The sequence below is a fragment of the Pavona decussata genome, unplaced genomic scaffold (assembly GCF_977016875.1).
Source record: "Pavona decussata unplaced genomic scaffold, jaPavDecu1.1 SCAFFOLD_169, whole genome shotgun sequence".
NCBI classification, from domain to species: Eukaryota; Metazoa; Cnidaria; class Anthozoa; order Scleractinia; family Agariciidae; genus Pavona; species Pavona decussata.
In genome coordinates, this window is record NW_028145580.1 from 643893 (window position 1) to 662720 (window position 18828).

At 39.0% G+C, this 18828-nt stretch overlaps 2 protein-coding genes across 4 annotated transcripts; both read left to right on the top strand.

Moving 5' to 3' along the window:
- The first annotated feature begins 2 nt into the window (after positions 1-2).
- LOC146464084 (UBX domain-containing protein 8-like) lies at positions 3-9190 on the top strand. The gene is made up of 8 exons (XM_085130211.1): positions 3-273; positions 1302-1378; positions 2033-2149; positions 2885-3103; positions 3849-3881; positions 4639-4713; positions 6197-7757; positions 9057-9190. Exons 1-7 carry the CDS (start codon positions 51-53, stop codon positions 6347-6349), a joined length of 897 nt encoding a protein of 298 aa, XP_084986337.1. The 5' UTR covers positions 3-50; the 3' UTR covers positions 6350-7757; positions 9057-9190.
- A 1163-nt stretch (positions 9191-10353) lies between these two features.
- On the top strand, positions 10354-17818 carry LOC146464085 (uncharacterized). 3 transcript variants are annotated; one of them, XM_085130212.1, is made up of 3 exons: positions 10354-10664; positions 15167-15293; positions 16542-17818. In XM_085130212.1, the coding sequence occupies exon 3, from the start codon at positions 16578-16580 to the stop codon at positions 17460-17462; it is 885 nt and encodes a 294-aa protein (XP_084986338.1). In that variant the 5' UTR covers positions 10354-10664; positions 15167-15293; positions 16542-16577; the 3' UTR covers positions 17463-17818. The 3 variants fall into 3 exon arrangements, with proteins under 3 accessions (XP_084986338.1, XP_084986339.1, XP_084986340.1); XM_085130213.1 differs by having other exon boundaries at positions 10354-10660; XM_085130214.1 differs by lacking the exon at positions 10354-10664 and having other exon boundaries at positions 13431-15293.
- The last annotated feature ends 1010 nt before the right edge of the window (positions 17819-18828 follow it).

The window sequence follows — 18828 nt, forward strand, 5'->3', positions numbered from 1 at the left end:
ACGAGTTTAATAGCCAGCGCGGAAGCGAGACTCACCCAAGGGTAAACAAAATGGCTTTCGAAAAAACATGGCTGGTTCTAATTGCTGGTTGTGGAGTTTTAGGGCTTGCAATCTGGGGTGGAATGAACACTCTAACGCTAAAGACGACTCTTTTATGGATGTTTATAAGTTTTGGATTTCTGACGTTAATAATGCATTTGTTTGGTTCGCCGATCAGTGTTCTCGTTGGCAAGGTTTTCCATACATCAGCTGATGAGGGAAAGAGCAGACGAGGTGAAGACGTGTCATCTGATTATTAGTGCTAAATATTTTATGACAATGTCTGGTTTAATGTGATATTATCATCGAGCTGCATGAAAAAGTACTAAATGTGTGAATAAATAAATGAATGCGATGCCACTACTTGTACGGTGCAAATAATTTAAAAAAGCTTACTGCTATTAAAGTAATTTTTCGAAAACGTGAGCTTAATTATCAGACTTTTTCTGTTCTTTACTTGCAGCTACCTTTACCTATCACAACTCCTAGAATCACATTTGTTGATTTATTTATTAATGTAGAGTTGATATATGTGACTGTTTTCGTGTTTTGGTGTAATTTAACATGAATTTTTAAAAAAGTATCAAGAATTATAAATACTGTTTGGTTGCAACCAGGAGGGGGGGGGGGGGGGGAGGGGAGGATTTTGGTCTCACTTAGGGTGTTCTGTGTAAAACACCATTATATTTAGTCGTGAAGGTCTCATTTAGAGTTGCATGCCAAAAGTCACTGTAACTATTTTTTGTTTATCTGTGTTTTAAAATGGTCTCTTCTAGGGGTCAAAAAGCTTGGGCCATGCCCAGATTAGTCTCCTTTAGGGGTTTAATTCAAAATTTCCGACGAGCATCCCCGTCCATTTCATATGAGAGTCCCCCTTCCTCCCCCGTCCGGGGTTTCCAATAGGCTTACAGTCATGTACCATCCTTTGTGTGGTAGCCAGTGGCTCACTAAAGTGTCCAGTTTACAAGTCTTTGGGCTGTGATGAATACAAATTTCATTTGAGTTTGTTCATGTACTTAATTTGGCAGTTAATCTCAGGGTATTGCATGAAGCTTTTTCTCTTCCAGTGGGAATATAATTTCAAAGTTTCAAAATGTGCAGGCATACTTTCTACTGCAAAGATGTTTTGCATTTTGCAGCATTGAATTTCAGTGTTCATATAGCACTATTAATATCCGAATAAATTAACAGCAAATCACAGAGTTGATACCAGTTTGTTCAAAGACTATTGATTGTTGGTTACTCTGTTGGTTTTTTCGTAGTGAAATATTCTGACGCTGAAGTGGAAGAAAAGAGGCAAAGAGTTTTACAAATGAAACAATTCCTACAAGATAACAAGGTATGTGTATTTAAAAGATACAGTACCCTACAAGCAGAGGTTCTTTGGTTGCCCTACATGTATGTCCTGGCAGACAAATACGTAACCTCTTTACACATCCAATCAATTCCTTGATCTGCTTTGTTAACATGTAACTATGTAAATGGCTTTCAACTGGTTTAACTGGCTTGCAAAAGCTCGTACGCACAGGAATTGGTGGGAAATTAGGAGCCAATGGTATTTTGTTGCGTAAAACGTTTTCACGCACAAGCAGAAAGCCAATGTTTTCATTTGCAAGTAGTTTGCAAGCACTTCATCCAACGGTTTGGTATTTATAGGGTAAACAGTTTGGTTGCTGTGAATTTGTTTGTGACTTGTCGCCAATTTTGGCAAGAACTAGCTTCCTTTGAAACTTTTGAGGCAGAGTTGTTGATGTGACATCCTAAAATGCAGGACTGGAAGTGACAATTCACATGATGTATTATAAAGTATTACATGTCCACAATAGGAAATTGTGCTGCAAAATGTGCTGCACATTGTGCCCTTTCTTTCAATTATGCTGAATCAGGTTCATAATGAAGTACAAGTGTGTAAGGTTGAGAACCAGTGCAGCCGAACAAGCGATCAAATTTAAAGTTAGAGTGTTACTTATGCTAGAGCTTTTGAATCTGCTAGGTTGAAATCTACAAAGAGAACATATTAGCCCCAAGAGAAGAAATGTTGAAGGAAAAACGAGAAGCCGAGTTTTACAAGTTTAATGGCACCTGGAGAGGAAAAGGCCAAAGACTAAGGGTAAGATTAGACTTCAACACCTGTAAAGCCGTTTAATGAAACACTGTATTTGGATTTAAAAATTATCAGTATCCTAATCACCAGCAGATGAGGTAAGTTAAAGGTTAGGGTTAAACATTCCCTGTTGTATCTGGACAGAGAACATTCTACTACAGAACTGTTTCTATCTGGAACTGTATTGATTCAAGCTTGAAATTGTGCAAAACCATTGTATCTTATAGAGGGCTCTTAGAAAGGATCTTTAAGTATTTTTGTGTGGTTTATAACTAGATCTTACAGTAGCAACGGCTATTGAAATCCAAAAAGAAAATTGTAACCACCCATTTTTTTTATGAGAAAAACACCATATAATTGCTTTGTATTTCACTGTTTTTTAGAATAATTATTATAATTCTATTATTATAGTTCACTATTATTTGTTAGTTGATTTAGTATTTACATGTAATTTTGTGATAATGTAAATTGCCTCATGTGAGGATGTGTTCAATAAAATGTCTATGTATGTAAGATCATGTAGTGTTTTTGGAGCCATCTCAGGTTTGAGTCAGTGATGTGTGGTTTCCATGGCAACTTTGGGGCCAAACATACTGTAACTGTGATGCTCACTGGTTTATCAAAATGAAACTTCGCATATTTGATTTGTGCAGCGGTCCGTGCATGCCAAATCTATTCATCAGCTGAGGGCATTTTAAAGAGCATTGTCATTGTAATCAACAAGTTTGTTGTTTAATTAAGGAAAACGGTGAAGAGGAAGCTGAACACAACTTTTTGTCCGAAGAACTTCTGATGCAGGAAGAAACGAGTTCAGATGAGGAAACAGATACCAAAGAACGTCCAGGGGACGAAAAAACTGCCAACAGTGCTGAAACAATGGATGACAAGGAAATTGCATCACCTCAAGTACAGAATGTTACAGAGTCTGTACGTCAAAGAAGAAACAGACACATTTGTGAGGTACAAAATGATGGTTTTACTCTTTTACTCTTTACTCTAACATTTCCAAATTCCAATTTGATCTGGAAAGTGCCCTCAATTAGTGCTCTGTGCTAAATACATTGACACTTAAATAAAGGGATTTATTTATTTATGATAACTTGCTTACATACATACATACATGCTGGCCCTACACTGTACTTGCGTTGATGCAATCAAGCTACCATCAATAATTACTTTACACAAAGTGCAATAGATGGAAATTCTAAGTTTTAGATTGGTAAATTGTACGCATCAGTTATGGTAAGTCCTTTTAAGGTGTACTGTATATTCAGGGCTTCTCTTTAGAAATATACATTCAAGACTTTATTTCAATATACATTATAGACTTTACTGAAGTCTAATGAGTTTGTAAGAAAGTGGCAGGAGAATAAGAAGGGAACAGTCCCACTTTATAAGTCTCAAGAGAAAAAACTTTTCTCTCTAAAACTTTTTCTCCCTAATTTTAAATATATAGGTTGTATTGTATCAATATGAGACGTTAGTGAACTGACCTCTAAAGAAGTTAGTGAACTGGCCGTTAGCGAAACAACTTAGGTGAAATGAACGGTTACCCTTTTAACGTAGAGTATTTTGCAAGCCAATATCAGTAAGCTGTCAGGTTACCCCACTTCAAACTAGTATGTTGTAGAGGATTTGAGATGGAGCTCTGTTTGATACACCAAACATTAAATATTTATTTTACCATTATATTTGGTACATGTAGTTGCCTGAAGAGCCAGACGTTAGAGAGAAAGGGGTATGATGAGTTTCTTCCTTGTCCTTGTTTGTAAAGTACAATTCTTTATTAACAAGTAGATACTATCAGACTATTTCTGAAATCTAAATTCTTTTTAAAAAAATAACGATTTTTTCCAACATTTTTTGTTTTGGCTTTTAAATTAAAGGTTTTGAGGGTGTTTGGCAGCAATGCCATCTCTTTTGTACTCATTTTGTACAGTGTACTCTTTACACCTGTTATCAATCCATAACCAAGCAGAGTGACAATAACTGATAGCCTGCTGGGACTCTTTCTCTATAAATCCAAACCAAGTTTAGCTGCATTTTGCAACCTATTCTAGACAAAAAAATCCCTACCTTATCCCAGACTCATTTTCTTCCAGAAACTTTGTCCCTTTCACAGTCTAGCCCCGAACAAAATCTTGTACGTGTACAACTGCAACAACAACTAAAACACGTGTTTTAAGTGTCAGTTCCCAGGAAACTTTAAGTCTAGACTAAATTCTTCAAGCAATTGATCAGTTTCCTGGAAAATGATACCCTATTCTAGACCGAACCTCTCTGATTTGTATACTCTATCCCAGACTAAACTGCTTGAAAAACATACCCTTCATAGCGGCACATACCCATATAGCTTATATATGGGAGTAACTCCCAGGGTTGATAAGAATCCCGGGGATAAGGCTACCTCATTATGACAAAGAATAACCTTCAAAATGATCAAAACTTCCAATTAGATTGTTATGAAATTATAATATATTTTGTTGTCTCCTAAGGTCATAACTGTTGCTCTCCGTTGTCCTGATGGAACAATAAAGAAACGTAGATTTACAGTGGAGTCACAGATTAAGGTGCGTCTTATATACATATGCTGTGTATCCTGGGGGGTGGGGTGGGGGGTGACTCCCATATAAAAGTGATGGGGGGTGAATACCTGTTAGGGATTGTAATTGGTGGTTTGGTACCTCTTTGGGGGCTAAAATCTAAAATAACTTCTGTCAGAGGTATGGCGGTACCTTTTAGGGGTTCTTTTCAAAATATCACACAATCATCCCCATCACTTTTATATGGGGCCCCCCTCCCCCAACCGGGCTAAGTGTACGCTAAAATTAATAAAACATTGTCCCCCACAAAGTGTGAATCATAAACGATGTAACCTGATGGATATGAAGTTGATTTAATTAGCATACGCATACACGTATTTCTTGTTTTTTAGCCAATATTTCAAGAACATATTAAGGACAAAATAAAGCTGAGGTCCCTGTTTCCATACATTACACATGCCATTTTCTGACAATTTGAGGTTTACTGACCGAAGTTTTTAGAATAGAGTTCGAGTTGTTGAGGTAAGTTTGAGCCAAGAGAAGATAAAATTAGTTTGAATTAGTGGGGAGTTGGTTGATATAAAATGACGTAAAAAATGGGGTCAAAATGTTAGGGGGAAATCGGATTTTGTTCGATTTAGACTTCAAGTTAACTGAGTCTTGAGTTACTGGGGTTCTACTGTACAATTTTTGTGTTGAGTTCTTGGTTTCAAATAACAATCCTGGCGAATTCCTATTGCAGGACGTTATTAATGTCCGTGAAAATGTAAAGTTTAATCTGGGTTTTCTTGTGTTGCCTTTGGTGAAATTTCCTAAAAACTGCTACAGGGGTTTAAATAACGTGCACTAGATAGGGCTCAACTTTTACAAAAATTAATAACTTGAAGACAACTTTTTACACAGTGACAAAAACCACAATTTTGCAAAAAGCAAAGAATCTGCCTTTGTAAGCCCTACCTTTTTTGCTCTTACAGTTTTTCCTGGCGAGGTTCTATCTGCTGTGAAAATTTCAGAAGAATTCATCAAAGCCAAATACGCTGACAAATGTCTGTGTTTGGGTAGTTTTAACTTAAGACTCAAAGGCATTGTTTTACCAGCGAGAGTTCGAGAACACAGTTTTGTTCGTAATTATAACGATTAAGGGGATTTCAATGAATTTGTGGAAAGAAAACAAGAGAAAACTGTGTTTCGATGTGTGACATAGCGCATGCCATGTTATAACTAATAACTGATCCCATGAACCTAGTTTAACGACCTTAGCTCCCACGAGTCTCCTGTGGCTCAGTGCTAGAGCAACCGAACTAGTAATCGGGAAGTCTTAGTTAGGTTCGACTCCTGATAGGCCGGGCTGATAGGAGCACTCGGATTTTCTTTTTCCGAGTATGCCCGTGTCATTTTGAATATTCTCAACCTTACGGAGCTGAACTGGATATTGAATGAAAATCACTTCCTCCTGCTTGATGTATTGCTTAGAATAGTAATTATTTTGATTTTCTCTGTTAATCCACAGATTTTATTTGCCTTCGCTGAGTGCTTGGGTTATTCTCCCTCACGTCATGTGATCTTAACCACGTTTCCAAGGCAACAGCTCTCGGATGTTACACAGACTTTTAGTGAGGCTGGGTTGACACACGATACCGCGCTGGTGCTGGAAGAGATATAAGAACTAATTCTATTTTAAATTCATAAATAACAACAAATAAATTGTCTTAAGCCAGAAGCCAGGAGACAACCTTGGTGGCAGATGTGCCACGGCGCCATGAGATTCTGAGAATCCTACCAAGTGCGTGTCAGAACCTCCAGGGCTGAGTTGCTCGAAGCATGGTTAGCGCTAACCATTGGTTAAGAGGTATTAAACCTATAGGTTGTCATGGTATTTAACCCGGGTTAGCGCTAACCATGCTTCGAGCAACTGGCCTCAAATCTTTAAACCGTTGCCCATTCAGGCCTTATTTTCTCTAAAAAAGAGCAAGGCTGATTTCACGGTCAGGAAAGTATAAGTTTCCAATATTCCGAAAGGCACGGCCGTTCTTCTTCAAGGTATGTTTGAGACTGGAGACGTTACAATTTAAAACAGTTACAATAGATACCTGAAAAACAGGCTAAAGTTACATAAACAAAAACGTTACAATTTGTTTTGTTACTGTTTAAAATTGTAACGTCTCTTGCCACAGGGTCAGTCTCAAACATACCCTGAAGAAGAAAGGCCGTGCCTTTCGAAATATTGGAAAAACTGATATACTTTCCTGACCGTGCAATCAGCCATAAAATTAGCAATTACGTGTACACCGTCAACACCACGTCATGTAATTGACTGACAAGCAGTTCTAGTTGTGTTTCTTCACTAAATAAATGCCTATGTCGTATTTTTTGTTGGTTTATACATCCTCTCGATGTCCGAGCCTCAAAGTCAGAGGCTTTTTCGTGCTGCTTGTGTCACTCTACTATCCTACTGGCCTCTTGAGAACTATTTGTAGCTGAAACTGTTTGTCTCTGATGTTGGTGGCAGCAGCTGATGAAATCTCGCGCGTGCTGGAGTTTTCTCTTGTTTGTGTTGAGAACGCCCGCTTAGCAACGCAGAAGTCCAAGTATTTGGTGTTCCCTTTTCCTGAAGTCTTACAGCTCCATCTAGACCAGGCGATTGTATAATTTTCACGGAAACTCTCTTGCCAGGAGAAGGTGTCTAGGTCCAGCCCGCTTCTTTCTCATGTAACGGAGCCTCCCTTGCGGTTTCACACTGGAAATTAAGGATAGGCACTTATGGTCGGGTGCCGATCCAGCCGTTAAAGACATTAAAGACCCAGTATTGCCCATTATGCATTGCACGCTTGCGTTCATTGGCGGCCATTTTCTTGATGTTGAAAAATCGGAAAGTTAGTGTTGGTCTGTGAAATCCGTTTGCATCGCTTATGTTACCGTTATAACATTGCTCTAAGGTATTGAGTCGAAACCGGTACGGAAAATTGCTTGTTTTGGTTGAGACGGCTGGATCGGTACCCAACCATAAGTGCCCATTCTTAATTTTCAGTACAAAACCGCAAGGGATGTAAACGTTAAAATCAAAGGCTCCTGTGAGCCAACTCGTGAATGCAGATGACACATAGTAATTGAAATTTAGACGGCTACGGAAACTTCCTTGAAAGCTAAAAGAAATTATATCTTTGCCCGATTATGTAACGAAAAATAACCATTCTTGTTCTATAAAAATGATTGTCAAATTATTCTGTACAGATTGAATAAGCCGATTATTCTGATGCGCCGATTAAAAAAAATCACGTGTTTTTTTATTCAAAGTTCATAGAAGCACGCTATGTGCAGCTACGTCATGCAAATTCGTGTCCCCGATAGTCCGGGGCTACTGGATTTTGCGATCGGGCTAGTGGATTCTAACCATCACTTGCCCGATGGGCAAGTGAAGTTTTTTTGGGAATTAACATTACAAAATTACCGTAGGGCAAGCCGATCTCACAAAGGAAAATCTGTTCAACAAAGTATCGCATTACATTTCATGCCCGACATAAATGCGTGATATTTTTCCTTTGGAATTCAGTCCACGCAATCCTCAAGTAAAAATAATGAACTATGACAAGCTCTTGCTAAAGAAGGTTTATTTATCGACCGCGTCCTTTTGCTTTCCCATAAATTACCAGTTGTAAATTTCGAAAATGAAACATTTTTTCCCTTTGAAACCTCTATGAAAGCTGACAAGATCTTAAAGCTAGGTGTTCATTTCACCAGAAATTTGCATAATTTTGTTTACGACGTCAATGATGCGTGACATGGCACGTTCCGCTTTCGCGTGAAAACTGACAAATTAAATTATTTTTTAATTAAATCATTTCTAAATTAAATTATTTTTAATTCTTGAAAGAAACCGCACTCTGTAGAAAAAACGAAAAAAACCTATAACTTTGCTCGGATTCAACGAAAAATCTCCATTCTTACACTAAAATGATTGTCAAATTATTCTCTACAGAATGAATGAGAGAATTCTGACGCGTCGTGAAAAAATTTTCACAAGTTTTTTTTTTTCACTAATTGAGTTTACGACCCCGGACTTTCTGAAAAACTGAAAAAACTTGTAACTTTGCTCAGATTGAACGAAAAATCTCCATTCTTGCACTAAATGATCGTCAAATTATTCTCTACATATTGAATAAAATTTCCTGATGCGCCGTGAACAACAAATGTTCGCGTGTTTTTTTCCAGTAATTGAATTTAAAACTCATTCACTGCGCACGCCCGAAAGTTAACGACAAAACCGACCGACCGACCGACCGACCGACCAACTAACCAACCAAGTCCACAGTCAACTATCGCTATAACTCGTTCATTGGGCTACGCGCATTCACGAGTTAATAACGGTTTAGTTTAGTAAGAATAACCATACCAGTTTACAGAAACTAGTATCATTCATCTTTGGCTTCGGATGGCCGGGATTGGAATGGATTGCAACTATGTATCTTGGAAAAATGGATTAAAAATGATTATAGTTTATTCCTGCTGGGAGAAATCGTTTCATATCTTCTTCTCGGTGCTCTAAGAGCAATTTCCTGTTAGAGAAGAGGTTCTCCGTCAAATGTTTGAACACTTGTGACCGACATACAGCAAAATCTCCGTGACAATGGTCAAAGTGCGCCTTTCGGTAAAACGGAATCCAAGCAGCTCATCGCATACGAGTCACATTTGACTGAGCCAGGACGGAGCGATAACAAGGCGGGAAGGTCAGCCCAAGTGAGAGGGGGCCACTTGGTAGCCTCCCTCGCGGACGCGCTTTTGTCTCGTCACGCAATCTTTCCCCTCCTTGGGGAGGGAAGATTGCGTGACGAACTAAAAGAGCGTCTCTAGCGATTTGGCAGTCCACGACCAACAAATCTCAAATTTCCCTGGCTGGTAAGACACGAACGCAGTAATCCCAATACCAGTGATCAAATTAGAATGCCGTTCTCCTACTTCGAGCGCAAGAAATGTGGCTTAACAGAAAATGAATTCAAGTCATGATATTTTTGCGAGCACATAATGATTAGAGATGTATTACCCTTAAAAACATTGAGAGAAAAGATTTCATTCCGGCAGCCTAAGTCTTCATTTTTTTTTTTTCATTTTAGCGAGCTCGTTTCCAGGGTTTATCGAATTTACGAAATTAACGAAACCAATTTACGAAAGTAAAAACCTGAGAACAAGGTTTCATATATTTGTCTATATTTCGCATCTTTTATGTCATTATACTTATTATACGTATGCTGTACCTCAGTCTTCCCGTTTCTGTTGGCAGTATGAACAAGAAGGGAACAGGAATAGGCGAGAAATGAATGAATGTCGGCGTCCTCAGAGACTCACGTGATTGCAGCGTGCCGCTCTGATAATGTCTCGTTAATCCTTCAAGTCCAGAGTCCCAATTTGTTCGAGCCGTGTTCCTTTCTTTTCACAAAGGTTAGAGCCAAACACTGTAATTTCTACATCCAAATCGCAGACCTAGGGACCGATTATCGAGACAAGACAGGCGATGAATCCAAAAAAAAAAAAAAAAAAAACCGTTAAACGTCGGTCTCCGAGCATGTTCATACCCAGTCTCCAATACGTAGTCCGCGTAACCAAAAAATCATTCACAAGAAACAGACAGCAAGTCATATTCGCACTAAGTGAATCAACCATATTTTCACAAAAGGAATAAAGTAATTATAATTAGACGTGGGAAAACAAGACAAAACGTACTAATGTGAAAATATGGTTGATTCACCTAACAAGAATATTCCTAACTGTGTTTTATGTGAATGACTTGATGGTCACGAGGACTACGAAATAGGAAAAACCCATTGGATCACTGTTATGATCTGTTATATGAAAGGAACAAAGTAATTAAACGTGTAAAGGCAAGATACACCGTGCTATGTGAAAATACAGTTCACTGGCCAGAACTTGCATTATCACGTCTGGCTTGAAAACGAAGGAGAATCGTTGCGCACCTTACATGGTAGGTAAGTTCTTAAGGTTTTTAAGTAGTATGAATTTCGCTATATTTTTCTAACAAACCAAATGATAAAGGAGCACGTTTTAGCATCAACAATGGATTTCTTATTGCATGTCTGGTACCGGTACATAATTGAACATCTCATCTTCATTGCTTTCGCTCAGGTCCGCATAGATTTATTGAAATACTATAACAGCTAACTTAAGAACATGTTAAGAACTTTTTCAGGCTCAAATTGGTCACTCCGAAAAAATAATAAGAAGAAGAAAGTTCAGCATCAGCCCTAAGGCGTACAAACCCTCCCCCCCCCCCCCCCTAAAGGGTAGGACGATCACCTCCATCACTTTTATATGGGGACCTCCCCCACCCCCGCCCCCGAAGGAGTGTAAACCATACCGGGTAAATAAATGCTCCAAAATTGCAATTCTTCTTCGACAGTCAAGGCTATCCGAAGTGTCTGAACTCTAATGAATATATTTTTAATACCTTCATCCATCGAAATTTGACGGAATCAAGACCTACAGCGAAACGGTTTTTATCCAAACTAAAAACACCCCCTTTGTAACCCCCCCGCTCCCCCCCCCGGGAGCCTCAGCCCTATTTAAACGTTCTTTTTATAAAAGAAACGCAATTCTTCTTCGACGGCCAAAGTTACACGAAGTGTCTGAGCTGTAATGAATATTTTTATACCTTCATTAATCGAAATTTGCCGGAAAAAAAATTCTCTTCTGTTTTTAGCAGCTTTCCGATTTCAACATTAATTAAGGAAACCCAAACATTTATTTGAAGCATGTGCCAGAATCAAGACCTTCAGCAAAATGGTTTTTATCTGAAGTAAAAACACAATCAACATCTAAAAGAACTTCTGAAAGGATGGGACCGTTTACTGTAGAAACTCACCGGCTAATTTTGTCGGCATTTAGTCCACATTACACAACTGTTTTGACACACGTGAGAGTCGGATGACGCTTCAAGCGTCACAGTTTAGCCAGAAAGATGTGTAGCCTGTCCTGTCCAGGCGAGTGCCCGTTCAAATGCTCCCTTTCATCATCGCCCTCCCTGGTTGAGGTAGGTTTAGCAGAAAAAGCAACCAAAAACAAAACAAAACAAAATAATAATAATAAAAAAAAACAGTTATAAAAAAACTTTAGTAAGTATAAATAATTCCAAGCGAGCATTGATTACCTTCTCTTCCCCGCTATTCCTCTAAATTGTGTTTCAAGACGTCCCCATGGAATAAGGATCAATAAGATGTACGGTGGAACAACACTTTACAGAAACAGGAGTTTTGCGGACAGTTGTACGGAAAATGGACACTTTTCTGGACCCGAGTGCACGACACTAGTTATCTACGCAATCTATAAATTGTCTATTCAGTCTGTCTGCCTGAAAAAATGCCAGCGCAGTGCAAAGACACAAACTACGTTCAGTTGCGTTTGAAGCATACAGTTACAACATTAAACATTCCGCCGTTCTGTTGTTTTAAAAAAGGCCGTTTTTATACCATCCTCGGAGACCCAGAGGCAGATAGTTGGGTCAAAAGGAAGAACGAAAGACCTCGATCTTTCGTTCTTGTAAACTTAGCCGCTTCGACTTCCTTTTGACCCGACTATCTCCCCTTGGGTCTCCGACGATGTTTTTAGCGGAGCTCCGCGCGCGGAGCCCCATAGCTAAGAAAATTTGGGAAACCCATGAATGCGAAAAATTTTGGTTTGGTTATGACGTCACTTTTGTCCGTCCGTCCGCTGCCCGTCCGTCCGTCCGTCCGTCCGTACGTACGTAATCCCACAATGCTAATCCCTAGAATTATTACTGTAGGACTAGAATTGACAGAGTTTTGGATTTCCAAACATTTTCCCCCGGGAGCTAGCTTGCTCACGCTGAAAATGTCATGTTTACGTGATTCCGACGACCGTTTATAGATAATTTGTAAACGAAAATGCTTTCTTCCAGGCAACAATCGATGGTTATATTTTATGTTACGTGTTTAAAGCTTTACGCAGATGCTTTTATCATTTAATAAATTCTCGATACCATCGATATTCGTTTAGAAATTAATTTTTGTACAATATTGTTTCGTGGCCGTGTTTTTTTTTCATTCGTACCACACGGCTCTCATGTGTTTGTAAACAAACACAAGTTGAAAAGCTCTGAAATAATTCTACCATACACCAAAGACTATTTTCCCGTATTTTCCATTTGTTAACGAGACTAGAATTATTACTATAGGAGCAGTAACTTGCTCTTACACACAAAAAATATTATCATGACGTGTAATTCGACGGCCGATTACAAATCATTTGTAAACAAAAATGCTTTCTTCCAGGCAACAATCGATGATTTTCTTTATGTTACGTGTTTAAAGCTTTACACAGATACATTAAACATTTTTAACACCACCAATATTTGCAGAGAAAATTATATTATTTTTTTTAACATTTGGTTTTGAGGCCGTGTACATGCAATGCCATTCCGCCGCTCTGCCTTCATGCGTTTGCACTTTATAAACACGCACAAGTTTTAACTGTCTAATATTTCAGGCCACAACTAAGCGTTGAAGTGATTTTCAGACATTTTTATCCGAGCGCCAAATATATTAGGGAACCCTGTTAAGCAACGACGACGGCAGCAACGTGGCTGAAAATGAACAACAAAAACAATCGCTCCGCACGTGCATTTTAAATTTTGGTACATTTCTTTGCCGTCCTCCGAAAAACATTAAAGTGAAATAACCTAATTTAACGTTCTGCGGAGAATATGAGCATTATGCTTTTTAGCGCCGCCCTAAAAATCGTACCATTATGCCGAAAACTATGCTCATGTCAGACTATTATGCTCGCGTGGTGCTGGCTGAAATTTCGCCCATGAATCCACGGTACCACCCAAACGAGTCCCCAAAGCTTAAAAGGCAACATTTTAATATTTTTTATTTACTCTTAAAGGCGACAAACAATAACGCGGAAAATCTAAAATGTGTAAAGCATGTTAAAATACAAGTATGATGAACCTGGCATACTACTGTAACCGGGCCTCTAAACCAGTAACCAAGCCTTAGAAAAAGCTGAATAATCAGACAGGAGGCAAACTCGACATTTTCTCCTTACATTTTCACTGAAAATAGGGAAAATATAAGTTTTGTAGCATTATGCTAAAAATTAGGCTATAAACTTGGCCATTATGCCGGCATTATGCTCGGTGCTCTGACTATGCCATTATGCCCGAAATTATGCCGGCGTAATGTGTCTAACCTTACCGCACGGCTCTCATTTAGTTGTAAACATACTTAAAAATCTGTGCCAAGCAACCAGTGGTGATTTCCCCGTGTTCTCCTTTTCTTGATGTTTATTTAGATTTCAGTAAGAGAAGCATTGACTGAGTTGTAAATTTTACACAGTCATGTAATGAAGATAGAATATAAGTTTAATTCAGGAGTAAGCTAACAACAATAAAACTTAATGTCAGGCTATCTTATTCCAACAGGTTGAAAATCTGCGAAAACAGATCGATGAAAATAGCAAACGGTGGATATAAAGAATGATCTTAATTTCTTCCACAAAATTTGACCTACTCCTTTTCTCCCACCAAAAGGACACTGTTATGCTCAGTTATCATTCGTTGTAAGAAGAAGTAGCGAGTTGAAAGCACTTGCATGGTCGTCATGACTGATTTCAGTTTCTGAACTGAATGTCAATCCTCAAACACAAAAACTAACGTTTAGGAATTTTCTGTCTAGCTGCAGCACTTGATTTACATGTATTTGGGGTACAAACAACTCGGCTTAAACAGTCGAACTCCAAAGAACTTCAAAGAAGTCGTTGTTTTTGGACAAAAAATTAAGAAACCAACGGAATGTAGAACTGGCGTGTTCAGCCAATGAGGAGCGCGTATTTTCGCCACTCGACCAATCAGGAATAAGCAATTTCCTTCCCCGGGGAAAGAAAAAGCAACTAAAGTTGCCCTCCATTGCAACAATCAGCACCCAAAAAAAATTGCCCTCTGTATTGCATTGTTATTGTCTGGGCAGTTTGTTGCATATGCACTAAAAATATAAATCACTGCAGAAAGAATGAGGAACTGGTAAGGTTATATTACGTTCATACGCTAAGCAGATTTTTATAAATGCTATGAAAAAAATTGGAGCTCCGCTTTTAGGCTTGGCTAAATATATACATGTATATTATAGTAGAGGAAGCAGAATGCATCTGTTACGTTATACGTCTCGTAATGCATCTCTTGTATAAAGACGCGCACAAGTCCGTTGTGCGTCGTTCAACACGCAAATTTTCGTAAGCGAGGTTTACACCCCCCCGCCTAGCCCCTTCCCCTCCACCACGCCCTTCCAGTTAAGGATCAATACTCCAGCTGCTAACAATTCTTTCACGATAAAACTGGCCTAAGGAACTGTTTCAATGGTTATGAACAAATTTAGTTTTTTTTAAAACGAGCAGCTTCGCGTAAAACGAATTTGCGCATCTCTGTTGTTGTTGTGGTTCTTCTTCTTCTTCGCAGCAGAGCCGTTCGCAGTTAAATAGGAGCAAGAAATTCCCAATTCAAGAGCGTGCTGTGTCTACGCTACAGACCAACAAGATTATTCATTCTGAGAACTCGAGAAAACGAAGACCGACTTTGTACCTGCGTAAGTAATTTTTTATACACCCATTATCATTTAGCCTTGGAATTGAAGTCAATGCAGCACTTTTATTTCATCCTTATTGTTAGTGCACCCTTCTCCCCGAGCTGGGTTTTCTTTCTTCTTTCTTCTCAAAGAAGAAGAAAAGCTCTGGTGACTATCTGCGAATCCCAGTTTCACTCAGACGCCGTTGGTCAAACTTATCAGATTTGCAATTGAAGACGTGACCAATGGCAACCCAGTTATCACTTGATGGTCAGCCGTAAATTTTGTTTTACTGTTAGTTTATGGGAGAGATAACATTAATTTGAAGTAACAATTAGGACATAAAAGGGTTTTGAGGTATGAAGCCCGTTGTTTTGGGGTTGGGTTAACGTTTACTTGCTCTATTTTTGTCTTTTTTTTGAGGGATGGGGGGGAATTATTACGTTTTATTTGGATAAAGGTTGATTAATGTTTTTAACTGAGATAGCTCACACGGATTGTTGACCATTGTTCGTCAGTTGTTAAGCAATTCAATAGACCAGTTTCGATATATAGCTTGCCCACATGGCTTAGGGGAATAAAACAACAGAAAATACATTGAAGTTTAGAGATGAAGAATTAATTTCTTTTGTTTTATTCCCCGAAGCATCGTAGCCAAGCTAGAATTGTAACATGACATGGAAATTGGTCCATTGAGCTTGTTCTATTCATGGCACTTCAACCAAATCAACCAAAATCGTTTAGACCGCCTGCATGGGACGGTCTTTGATCCAAGTAGACTGTAGAACACTAAATTTTTTGATATATAGGTACTAATAACTGGTTCTACCGAAATTCTACCTGAAATTCACATGACATAATGTGAATTACTTCATATCTGTTCTCTTGTCTTCTTGGAGCGGCTTTCAATTCAGTGTGGAAAGCCATTCACGATTGCCGTTTGGGTTTGCGTTACTTTACTATTAGTCTCCCTCGCAGCCGTTGGGTGACGAGACACAGAACGGCTGCGAGGGAGGCTACTTCGCTCTGTGATTGGTTTGCGAAAACTCGCGCCACTTTCTCAACCAATGAGAAGCTAAACCAAAAGGCTTGCGCTCGACCCGTGTTTCGGTTACATGTAATTGCTTCCAAATGGTTCATTGCGGTTTGAGTCAGTTGTGATTGGCCGTAACTGGAATATAGTAGTTGGGTTTTTGTTTTACTACACTCAATTGAAAACTGACACTATATTCTCCAACAAATAAACTATCCTTCTGGCTCATTTCCTAGGTAACTTTGCTTCTGGGAAAAGTCCACTGAAGAGAAATGTCTTCCAGCAACAGCAGCGGAGGAATCCGCGAGTTATTCCCTCTCCTTCCTATGTCGCAATGTCTTCCATGGATTGTGGGCATCACTGCTGATTCTCTAACCATAGTCGCTCTTAACTTCGTCACTATTATTTCCTTTCTGAGGCAGCGCCACCTTCAACGCAAGAGTTTATACTTGATCATCCATCTGGCGATTGTGGACTTCTTAGTCGGGGCAATTTCAGGTCCCATGCTAATTGGACGAGTCGGTATATTTTGCTTTGCATGGTCGGACCATCTAACAGTTTCCTTATTGTTCCGCTTATTCCCCGAGGCTTCTATTACTAATCTCCTCACTGTTTCTTTAGAGCGAACATTTGCCACTTTTTGTCCTTTAAAACATAGTTCTTTAAGAAGGCGAGTTTTTTATGTAGCCATTTTTAGTATTTGGTTGTTGGTTGTAATCAGGGAAGCCATTTATCTGACTGCGTTATTGAGATCGCCAATTTCATTGGTACGAATTAGTCTCTTTCTGGAAGTAATCCCGTGGGTAATTTTCTTGTTTATTTTTTGGGTATCGCACATCTCCATTTCTGTAAAAATCCGATTTAGTCCTCATCCCAATCCCTTGCACAATGGTATGATAAACAGAGAAAGACGGCTGACCTTTACCTTATTCGCTGCTGTGTTGGTATCATTACTGGTGTGGCTACCACTGCTAATTATTTTAATTTTAGAAATGTTCTTTAAGATTCTCTCAAGTCTTTCTTTAAGTTCATATTTTCACTTTATGATGACTGTGCATCTGTTCTTGTTGACCAACTCGCTAGTCAATCCAATCATATATGCCATACGGATGCCGTCATTTCGAGCGGATTTACGGAACTCCCAATCAGCCGCTTAGGAAACCTGAAACTGAAATCCGGTAATTTGTTAAAGTCACATGACTAATTTATGGAAAAAAGGCAGTATGACTTTGTGACTTTAAAGTTTGAACAGCAGTGTTCATGGCAAGGGGTTGTATATACACTGTATATAGGTGAAAGAGGCAAAATAGCGGCTGGCTTTCAAACAGGAATTAAACTTAACAAATGTTAAATGCTTCAGAATGCACTATTGTGTTGTGGACGCACACTGGTCTGAGTATCGGGCCCCTCCCCCCTCCCCTAAGGAAGGCCTGATACTCAGATTATACGCACGCGGAAGGTCCCAAAGTCAGAACGGAGCGTACACTGCAAGAGATTAAAAATATTCCGTTTGCAGCCAGGCATGTTTCAAAATCGAAAGGGTTCAAAGCTGACACTGTCTTGAAAACTATATTCGGACGTTTCGGTTGCTGCTTCAATCTTCTTCAGTGAAGAATGTAAATGACTAATGGCGAAAAATGCATGGTTACCTTCAATTTTCTTTTTGGATACCAAGAGCACTTGCTAAGTTCTGCATTCTCTGCATAGTTCTAAACCATGCAAAAATATCCCTGTATTAGTAGGCACCACCCATAGGAAACCCGAGTAACTGGAGATGCGCAAAACGTATGCGCAGGAACAAAAGTAGGCACCGCCTTAGCAAGAGCGTAAAAATTGTGACACGTTCTTAGAACGTTTCTTATATATATGTTTGTGATCGATATGCGTTCATTGATCTAGTTTGTCTCTTGGACGGAATGCCATTCTTCGAAAACAAACAAACAAACAAACAAACAAAAAAAAAACAACAACTCTTTGTCTCCATTTAGCTGATTGTTGAATAATGTCGACACATTCCAGAATGCTCTCTTGTTGGCTTGACAGAAGAATCGTTATTTTTCTATGAATTCAAAGTTTTTCGAGGATGTAATGGTTGAGATTTAAATTGATGTATTGCCATCAAAAATAAATGTGGAATCAGTTTCAGCAATAATGAGTATGGAGCCTATTAAGTGCATGGAATTGCTCTTTTAATTTCAAATCTCCTCCGAAGTTTTGCCCGCGTTCTGACTTTTTTTCTTGACTTTTTTTCCTGCGTCCTCATTTTTATCCCGACTTTGTTCTCGACTTTTAACCCGACTTTTTTCCCGCCTTTTTTCTCGACTTTTTTCGAAAGGCCGCTGACCCCTACCTTCCTACCTGGTTAGTGCCGTGGACGTTATGAATATGGCGGTCTAGTATCGTTGTTAAAACGAGATTATTCCCTTCAGTGAGACGACATTATATTTTTAAGCAAACAATAAGCAAGGAACCACACAACGAAAATGCTGCAGGTATACGCAGGATCTGTGAAAGATCTAATCA

What these genes read in the sequence shown, in the direction of transcription:
- LOC146464084 (XM_085130211.1), top strand. Translation starts at nt 51, where the DNA reads ATGGCTTTCGAAAAAACATGGCTGGTTCTAATTGCTGGTTGTGGAGTT. An exon ending in GAAAAGGCCAAAGACTAAGG is followed by an intron (nt 2,150 to 2,884) that starts GTAAGATTAGAC and finishes TGTTTAATTAAG; the next exon opens with GAAAACGGTGAAGAGGAAGC. An exon ending in CAGACGTTAGAGAGAAAGGG is followed by an intron (nt 3,882 to 4,638) that starts GTATGATGAGTT and finishes TTGTCTCCTAAG; the next exon opens with GTCATAACTGTTGCTCTCCG.
- LOC146464085 (XM_085130212.1), top strand. Translation starts at nt 16,578, where the DNA reads ATGTCTTCCAGCAACAGCAGCGGAGGAATCCGCGAGTTATTCCCTCTC.